The sequence below is a fragment of the Oryza brachyantha genome, chromosome 1, assembly GCF_000231095.2.
Source record: "Oryza brachyantha chromosome 1, ObraRS2, whole genome shotgun sequence".
Classification (NCBI taxonomy): Eukaryota; Viridiplantae; Streptophyta; class Magnoliopsida; order Poales; family Poaceae; genus Oryza; species Oryza brachyantha.
Genome location: NC_023163.2, coordinates 8,234,786 through 8,244,621, shown reverse-complemented (window position 1 = coordinate 8,244,621; position 9,836 = coordinate 8,234,786). Strand labels below are relative to the sequence as shown.

At 45.1% G+C, this 9,836-nt stretch overlaps 2 protein-coding genes across 2 annotated transcripts; one reads left to right on the top strand and one right to left on the bottom strand.

The window, feature by feature from the left end:
- LOC121053245 lies at positions 1 to 1,736 on the top strand. Its single transcript, XM_040519846.1, has 2 exons — positions 1 to 14; positions 388 to 1,736. The coding sequence occupies exons 1-2, from the start codon at positions 1 to 3 to the stop codon at positions 1,370 to 1,372; spliced, it is 999 nt and encodes a 332-aa protein (XP_040375780.1). The 3' UTR covers positions 1,373 to 1,736.
- A 417-nt stretch (positions 1,737 to 2,153) lies between these two features.
- Positions 2,154 to 6,599, bottom strand: LOC102718964 (CBL-interacting protein kinase 1). The gene is made up of 13 exons (XM_006644021.3): positions 6,049 to 6,599; positions 5,881 to 5,943; positions 4,466 to 4,537; positions 4,260 to 4,367; positions 4,043 to 4,123; positions 3,895 to 3,948; positions 3,682 to 3,807; positions 3,386 to 3,592; positions 3,173 to 3,274; positions 2,891 to 3,007; positions 2,725 to 2,796; positions 2,549 to 2,623; positions 2,154 to 2,436 (listed from the first exon to the last, which is right to left on the bottom strand). The coding sequence occupies exons 1-13, from the start codon at positions 6,241 to 6,243 to the stop codon at positions 2,317 to 2,319; spliced, it is 1,392 nt and encodes a 463-aa protein (XP_006644084.2). The 5' UTR covers positions 6,244 to 6,599; the 3' UTR covers positions 2,154 to 2,316.
- Positions 6,600 to 9,836: the final 3,237 nt, after the last annotated feature.

The window sequence follows — 9,836 nt, the reverse complement described above, 5'->3', positions numbered from 1 at the left end:
ATGCCGTGGCATTCGTGAGTATCCATGTTCTTCTTCCTACACAAGATGTTTCTCGTTCATTCTTCATAGCTTGCAACACCTCCGCCGCTTAGTCTAAATCATTGTTCTGCTCTAGATCTAGATCTAAGAACAAGCTCTTAAGAGATTGCTATATCGCCATCATCCTCAACCGTCATCTTTGTTATCCGTCGACCGCCATCGCCGCTATTGTTGAACCGTCATCTCTACTTAATCCGGTAAGTGCTAATCTATATGCCCCCTCCCCATGATTTTATAGGAAGAATTAAGAAAATTATAGAAAAGATATATTCTAGAAGTGGGGATTTTGCTGATTTGTGAACCGTTGGGGAAAATTGGGCCCTCTTACCTAAAACCCTAATAGTCCAGCAACACCACCCGGGCGCTACAAATGGACTCGGAGCCGGAGCCCATCGGCTGCGCCGGCGTGGGCTGCCCCTCCGCCGTCGGCACCTGGCCGCTCCACCACGTCCGCCGCAGCGACGGCGCGCTCTGCCGCCTCTGCTCCTCGTGCCTCCTGCTGGAGTACCGCCCCCTCTACTGCTGCTGCTGCTTCCTCCTCCTCGGCCCCGAGCCGCCCGCGCACTTCGACGACGGCGACCCCATCCTCGCGCCACCGGTCCCCGTGGCCACGTGCCACAACTGCAACGAGGCCGTCGCCCACCGCTACTGCCTGCAGTCAGACGACGACACCTTCGTCTGCCCCGCCTGCGTCGCCGCCACGGAGGGGCGGCCCTTCTCGTTCTCGCCGGCCGCCGCCGCCGACGCCCCGCTCGACATGCGCGCGGCGCGGATCATTCTCTTGGCCGCGCGGATTTCGCTCGCCGTCCTGAAGAAGGCGGCCGCCACGGCGCGCGCGACCGCGGAACGCCTGTACGCGGAGGCCAAGGTCGAGAAGGAACGAGCGTACCGCGCCCTGGCCATCGCCTTCAGCGTCGACACGGAGCTACCGTCCACCAACCGTCACGTCGAGCCGCCGCCGCCGCCGATGCTGGAGCCACCCGAGGACGTGGCGTCGGAGAGCAGCGCGGCGAACATGGGCATGGTCATGGACCCGCCCGAGAACCTGACGCCGCCGGCGAGCGACTTGGCGAACATAAACATGGCGCCGTCCGAGAACCTGCCGTCGGAAGGCAGCCTGGTGAACATGGCCATGGGCCTGGACCTCAACGCTCCGCCGCCGCCGCCGCCGTCCCCTGATGCACACACCACCAACAACATTGGCATGGGCAGCATCACAGCGATGGCAATGGCTGCCGCGGAGGCCGCCAGGCTCAGCAACCCGCCGCCGCGGACGCTGAAGTTGTTTCGCGACGACAAGAACTCAGCTGACGACGACGACGGCGACATGTAAGCAGTAAGATCGCCGTCAACCTGAAATGGTGGTGATGTTGTGAGTTTGTTTGCTTCGAATGTATACCTTTATCGTTTCCAAATTTACTTAGGCCAAAATGATCAGCAATCCTGTTATGATCAGTTCTTGGCGACTTGTTGATGGATTTCTCTGGCTTGTTTGATAGCATTTCAGATGATCATGATACCTAATAGATTCACCCAGAAGACTGTACAGTGTAGACTGCTCGGTTTGCACCTCTGTGCATGCCATTTTGCGTTGTATGGTGATGTTACCATAGTACCATTTACCAGTGAACAAATGTATTGATATGCTGGTTGTGAAACATGTATGAACCGTGAATGTTGGAGCGTCTGGGAACTCTCTGAATATGATACTGCTCTACATTTTTGTTTCGGAGTCTGGAAATGGAAGTATGCTACTGCTCTAGATTTTTTGCAGCGTCATGTACTTTTGTCTGTCTGAAAGTTCATTCATACGGTTTGTTCAGAGCCTGTATGGAAGTATGCTATTGTTCTATGTTTTGCTGCATGCTGCTTTTATTCGTATATACAATCTGTCATTTATCAGTCTGAAGCCTGAACTCTGAACTTTGAAGATTTCACCGTTTCTGTGGATGCATTCTGTTATTTTCTTGAGCTCATTGATGACCTCAATTCCTGATATGTATTTGGTTGTGGTGAGCTGTGATTAGGTGTCATGTTTTTGCCAAGTATCCACTTCTGGCGATTTCATTTCATTCTGTTGGGAAAGATAATTGAGCATTTGAGCCAAGAAGATGGGCAAGAAGAGAGCATTCCTTATATTAAACATCGGTGGCTAATTTGCACCACTCGCTTTGTACACTATATGCAATTCTCAATATCCTAACCTATGCTTGTAAGAGGAACAGAGCATGTTCCTCGTACTTCGACTCTAACCAAAATGGTCCGGGGCGGCGTTCTTTAGAGAAGAGGCAAAGAAGCTCCACTGTTGAAGCTCTCAAGATCATCATCTATCGACTCCTGTCTTTGAATCTGCTCCGTCCTGCACACCCCCAGCTCATCTGATAGCTTCTCACACAGCTGCAGAAACATTTCAGATAACTATTGAGATGATGATTCGGTACAGAGCATGAGTGTATTAGCAGATTAATTAGGCTGTAGCGATATCAAGGTAGATATTTTCATTTGGTACCTGTCTATACAATATAGGATCCCCATGGGATTTCTTCAATTCTACAACATACAAGGATGGCCCGAGCTCGACGACCTGAAGATCAAAATTGTTGCTATAAGTACCAGCAGATATGCAATCCTTCCCAAATGGCTGGCTAAATCTACATTGCACAAGAGTGTGCTTTGGCATTTTACCTCAGTACAGACCAAGAATGATGATGGATTCCTGTGATTTCTTGAACCTCTGCCATTTTTCATGACTTTTAGCTGAAAAGAAAAGGCATGATATTTGGCTTTAGTTTATTGGAGCTGTTTTATTGTTCATGACAATATGACGATGACAGCGGTTTTGTGTATCTACCTTGCTATGACCCCTCTGAACTTGGAATCCCATCTCCGTCACAACATTCTCAATCTTATCGAACAAATCTTTCGGTGAATGCGTTGATGTGAACCTTATCCTTCGCTGAGATACATCCTGAAATAATACATCAACACTCAGCGCCAGGTACTTTAGGCTAGGCTCACTGGGAGAACGAACATTCAGATGTTCAATGTTGATCCAAATCATACTACACAATCTTGTTTTGATAAATAACTGAAAAGAATGAAAGAAGTCAAGAATTAAAGACATCATACAAACCTCTTCCTCAAAGAAGCCTGAAAGATCAAGGGCAGATGCCATTCCAATCAACTGAAAAGCATTGATATGAGTACGCTTTTCCTGTTTTACTTCATCAGTTTGCTTCAAGAAACATAAATTACCAATCAGAAATTCAGCATCAACAAATATGTAAGAAACAAGTAGTTATTAGTTTTCTAATATTTCTATAGTATTTCAGAAACCTGTGTATACCTCTTTGATGGGGAGAACTGGGTCATGATGAATGTCATCATCGTCATCATATGGAACAACAGAAGTGTAGTCCTTCTGAAACCACTCATGCTCTTTGATCCCGGATATGTTGATCCTCTTCATTGGGTTTGGTTCAATAATCCTTCGAAGAAGGTCCCGTGCACTAGGGGACAGCCACTTTGGGATCTGGGCATCTCCCTTGAAAATCTAGACATATAACAATTTTGCACCATCAGGATGGTCGGAGTTTGATATTTGTTACCGAAGTTGTAAAGACAAATTATCTGCCAGCCGACCTTCTGGTAGAGGACAACGAGATTTCGGTCATCAAAAGGAAGGTATCCAACAAGCATTACATAGAGAATTACTCCACAAGACCAGATATCTGACAAGGAGCCATCATAACCTCGGTTCTGCAAAACCTGTTCGATTTGGTACAAAATTAGCATCCACGGGACAAATCAGCGGTGTTACTACTTTCAGATTACTTCCTGTAATCAATTAATTACCTCAGGAGCAATGTAATTGGGGCTGCCACATGTTGTGTGCAGCAATCCATCATTCTGAAAAAGGGAGTGCAAACCATTCAGCAAATTGAACAGCAGATTTTTTTTTTTTCCTTTTATAGAAGAATGTTCAGACAAATGACCATCATACCCCGAGATGTTGAGGTAAAGCACTCAGACCAAAATCGGAGATCTTGATGTTGCCTCTTCGATCAACAAGAACATTTTCCGGCTGTAAGAGTAGAGCAAAGAAGAAAATTCTGTCACAGGAGAATCATATTGTTCTCTAGTTCAGTTTCATTCACGATATGTTATAATGTAATTCAGGTAATGATAATGTAAAAAAGCTAAAATTTTATTTTAGGTACCTTAAGGTCTCTGTGGTAGACACCTTTGTCATGGCAATAGCTCACACCATCTATTAACTGCTGGAAAAGTCTCCTTCCTTCATGTTCAGAGAGTTTTCCTTTTAAGGCCTTCCGTATTAGCAATGGAAACAAATATTAGAACTAACAAGATACGAACTATTATTCACAGAAAAGAAATAGTTCCAACAAGGTTTTGCATATCTTACAATCTTGTCAAACAGCTCGCCTCCATTGACAAACTCAAGCACCATGTAAATCTTCGTTTTGCTAGCGGCCACCTGAAAAAAAAAAAGATCGACTCCAAGATCACTCACTAGTTTTTCATCTGGGGAAGACAACATCAGAAATATGTCTTAAGAAAACCAATGGATCCCCGCTGCAGAACTACATGTTCGACCAAAGAGCAACGACGATGCCCCCCCCTCCCCACCCCCACCCTCCCCCTCCCCCCGGCGGCGATAACAGCACTTGTCCACTACGACAACAACAGATTCCTGTGCACCATGGCGCCTCTACTTTTTGTCGATTTCTCAGTCCTTGCACGACTCACCAAATGCGTTACTACAATTGGTAACCTGAACAATTCAGGTTAAGCAGGAAACATCGCCAGTTTGGCAAATGCAACCATTGCATGAAAAATGCATCGTTAGGTGAGCAGTTGATGCTTTAGCTCCTCCAAACCCGTTCACTCCACTGTTCATGTCACCATCGTCATCATCATCTGCGTCCCTCTCCCTCTCTCGCTGTGGTTTGTGGTGCGAGTGGATCAAGGATGGCCCCCCTATGGGATTATACACTTATACCCGCCAATAATCTCGGCCGAGGAGGAACGGGGCCAGGGCATCGTGGGCCCACCTCCAGCACGGGCCGAGGAGAAGCCAGCCCGATCGGGCCCACGTGGGGCCCGCCCACATGGATCGAAGCCTCGAAGGGAGCAGCCCAAGAGGCAAGCAGGAAGGGCGTGAACGCGGATCCTCCGATCCGGGCCGTCGGATGGAGGAATCCGGTGACGTGGACGTACCGGATCGCGCCTCGCTTTGCACAGACGCCACCGAATTCGGGGAAGAGGAAAACGTGGACGTGAGGTCATGTTTTTTTTTCTTTCTTTTTTCTTTTTTGATTTCGCGAATTCTTTTGTCGCACTCCGGAAAATTTTTTAGCCAGAAAAAAAGAAATTTCCCGTGTTCCAGAAGATTCATTCGTTCCGGGAGCAGCGCGCGAGACGCCGCGTCCAATCGTAAGCAGAGAGAACCACGCGGCGGCGGAACGCCAGCGGCGAACGCGTTGGCGTTGCTTGCGGAGGTAGGTAGGCAAGCAGCAACTGTCTAGGTCTCTAGGATTAGCAAGGAAGCATTCGTCGGAACGACCGAACGAGCAGGCAAGAGAGAAAGTTCTCAGGATTGATCCGTGATGGCTAGGTAGGAGTAAGAATGGAGAGATGTTGCTCTTGTCTTGCAAGCAACCCAACCTAGCGAGGCCCCAAGTGTCAGGATGGTTCCTCTCCTAAAAAAAAATTGTCAGTATTGGGAAGTCGGGAGGCCAGAATCCGCCGGTTCAACTCATCCGGAATGAATCGAGGTCGCAGGAGAAAGTGGTGATCGGAGAAGAGAGACGCACGCACCTCATGCAGGCGGACGACGTTGGGGTGCTTGAGCAGCTTGAGCGTCCCAATCTCCCTCCTTATCTGTTGCACGAAATCGCGACCCAGCAGGAAGAAGGGATCAGCACGAAGCGGTCGAGGGGATAGATCGATGGATGGATCATGGTGGGGGGGATTTGGAATTAGTACCTGGTCGTCGAAGCGGAGGGAGAGGATCTTGCTGCGGTCGAGGATCTTGACGGCGAAGTGGCCGCCGGTGGCGAGGTGGCGCGCGTACTTGACCTTGCCGAAGTTGCCCTCCCCGAGCGTCCGCCCGATCTCATACCTCCCCAGCAGCGAAGCCCGCGTGTACTCCGCCTCCGCAGCCGCCTCGCCTCTCACCATTCACGAGCCCCCACGGCTCCCCCTCCCTCCTCCTCCTCCTCCTCCTCCTCCTCCTCCTCCTCCTCGCCGGCAAAACCCCAACCCAAACCGCCGGAGCCAACCAACAAACAAATCCACAATCCGCAGACCGGCAACCAAAAACTCTCTCTCTCTCTCTCTCTCTGCTGCTGCTGCTGTCTTGTCGTCTGTTTGTCTCGCCGGAGTAGGAGGAATGCGCGGGGCGGGGCCGGGAGGTTGCCGGGGAGAGAGGTGGAAGGGTGGGTGGTACTTATAGCTCGCTCTTTGTCTTGCGCTGCTCTGCTTTCCTTCGCTTCGTCTCGGCTTCTCTGCTCCCTCTCGCGGTTGTGTTTCCGTAGGATGCAACCAGGACGACGAGAGGAGGGCAAAGTAAACGGACACGCAAAAAACTCGTTAACGCATTAAAGCAATAGGAAAAACACCACTGCATCATCATCCGGAGATTCGTCAAATTGCTATGGCCACCAATCGGCTGTTGGCCCCTGCTGACTTGGTGTTGGTCTATAGAAGAATGTGTTTTAGGGCTTCTTTAAATCACAGGATTAAGAGATAGTGAAATGAAGAGAAAAAAAAACAATGTAATTTCAACAGGGATATGTAGACAAGAGGATTGTAGTACACAAGGAAAATACAAGAATGGCTGTTAGAAGGAAAAACATAGGGACAGTGAGTTTAGTGAGAGATAAGATAAAAAACTTTCGGTGAGGTTAGATCCCATGTTAAATTTCATCCAAAACTTGCATGGTATGTGGTATCGTGTTACATGATTTGATCATACGTTTAAAGGGCCAAATAGAAAAAAAGGTCATATATCTAGTATTAGAATCCTACAAAATTCCTATCGTTTTCCTGACAATGAAAAATGCTATACTAGTTGTATCTTGGTACTAACTTTATTCCAAAACATAAATATTTACTTATTATTTAATACTTCCTCTATATCAAATTATAAGCAATTTTAGGATTTAAATCTTACCATACGATATAAACATTTTTGACACTAATTACAGTAGTACTTACTCTACAAACCATTTTTTGTTAAAAATTCTACTCATTTTATCCGTACCCACCTTCCTGGCCCATTCATACCTTTTTCAGGGACACTTATTTTTTTCTCAATCTTAATCCCTATTAAATAATTTATAAATACTTATATTTTAGAATGGAGTGAGTATTAAGATTAATTCAAAAGATTTCCTTTTTACATCATCGTTCAATTTTTTATGCTTACATTCTTTTTCGGATCATGTAATTTTATGGAAATGTATAGGAGCAGATTTCCATGTATTTAAACCAATGTAGTAAAAGTACTCATATTAAATTATAAAATTTTAATTTTAAAGCTACTCATATCACAGAACCAGAACGGACGAGGAAGTACAATATTGGAATATTTATCTCAGAATATTTATCTCGGTCGCAGTACTGCACCAACGGAATAGTTGTTCCAAGCAAAACTCGGGATAATCAATATACCCCCCACTTTCCCTCCTTCTCCATCCTACTTAATTTTTCCAACCTATTCTTAACTAACAATCTAGCTACTCCTCTGGAGTCTAGACCGAGATTCATAATCATACGGTACGCAAATTACATTTTCCTTATCCAGAATAATACGCGTTCTTGTCCTCGTCTACAGAAAATGTAATCAAGTTTTCTTTGTACAGTATAGTACCGTACTAGTACCTGACTGTGTCAATTCATCTTTTCGATTTGGCTTATGCTTATAAACCAAAATTAAATTTTCAACATTAAATTTAGAGTTTATTTAAGGGTTTTCTTACCGAAGTTTATTTTCTAGCCATGACTTTTAGATTGCTAAGAATATATATAATTCTTTTTGTTATAAATCATTTTTTGTTTGTAAATAAGCGATTTGGTCTTTTCTCCGTATACGTACAGTGCCGAATGGAGTAGTACGTCTTGTACTACCTCCGTCCCGAAATATGATTATTTTTAGTTTTTTATACAATGTTTTGACCTTTTGTCTTATTTAAATTTTTTTGCGATTAATATTTTTATTCTTACTGAATACTAAAACATAATAGTACTTTATACGTGACTAATTTTTTAAAAAAATTTTATAAATTTTTAAATAAGATGAATGGTTAAACGTTAGACACGAAAAAAATAAAGTACACGAATCTATGGCGATCCCCATGTGGGCGAGTTGCTCGTGCGTTGCATTGCGTGTGGCGTTTGCGCGCACGGTGGGTATCGCTTGGCCCGCTCGCCTTCCGAGGCGGAGGAGGAACGGGACGCGGTGGATGGGTGGGTGACGTCACCGGCCGGTAGGCACGGCGCAAACCGTCCCGCAGCGCAGGCCCATGCCGATGCCGACGTGGACGGGGCCGGTATATTCGCCCTGGCCCACACCCAGGACTCCGTCGTCACAAACGGAACCCCGGCTCGCTTTCCTCTCGATAATTAGAGGGGGAGAACACGCAACGGTATCAGGGCATGTTCAATCTATCGTGGGTTTCTATCTCAAGTCACGTCAGCAACAAGCTTATTTTAAAAAAGATAGAGTCAGGTGTAGTCTCTTCATTAATACAATAAAATATTTTTTATTAGACTAGTTTCCTTTTTATACATTTCCATACAAAAAAGTTTACTTTAATAAATGCTAAGAGTCGACTCTAAGCCATTGACATGCATGACAACAGTTTTTCTCTCTCCTTCCCTTTCTTTCCTCCACGTCACCAAATTTGCTTACATGACGATTGAGAGAGTCGGCTAATAGACACTTTTATACGTGCCCTTAGCGTTTTAAATCATTGGATTTACTATAATATAATACTTCCTTCGGTATCAGCTTGACAAACATACATGCCAGATTTGATATTAATTAGTAAATATTTTGTTATAATTTAACTTATTACTAAAGCAAAGATAACAATGACTTATAGCTTTACATATTTACACAAAAAAATTAAATTAAAGAAACAATTAAATTTAGATTTAAAAGTCAATGACGTAAAATAAAAAAAAAAGAGAACATGTGTACCAATTTATCCCGTTTCAATGCAAATGAGATTGTCTGACTTGGTGTGAAAAGTTAGAGATGAACATTGACGTTAGATGTATTTTCAGTCGTTTGATTCGCAATCAACGGGTAAGATCGATCGCTATAGTACCAATGAATAGTATGTATGCTACGATACCTTTACTATTTTTACTGTATCAACAATGTTTGAAGTTACAGTGTGTTGTAGCACCAGACTCATTTTAGTGTGTGTTTTTTTTTCTTAATAAAGGCAGAGAGTCCGGATCGGTTTCAATGGCATCCTGTCTGTACCATTTCTGCAATAATAAACCGCTAATCTGTCCGTGTGCACAGCGCACGTACGATTAGTCAGGCCTGATCTAGTTTTGGAGTTAATCAACAACAAAATGGCCTGCATGCAGTGGGTGGCTGTGGACGATCACCGAGATGATCAGGATAAGATTAGAGCTCAGGGCACGTACTTACAATGGTACAATACGTGAGAAAATATACATGACGTGCTTTCGGATTAGATCGTGTACCGGTGTGTCACTGTTGGACCGCTGAGTTTGCTGCTGCTGGTTTTGAT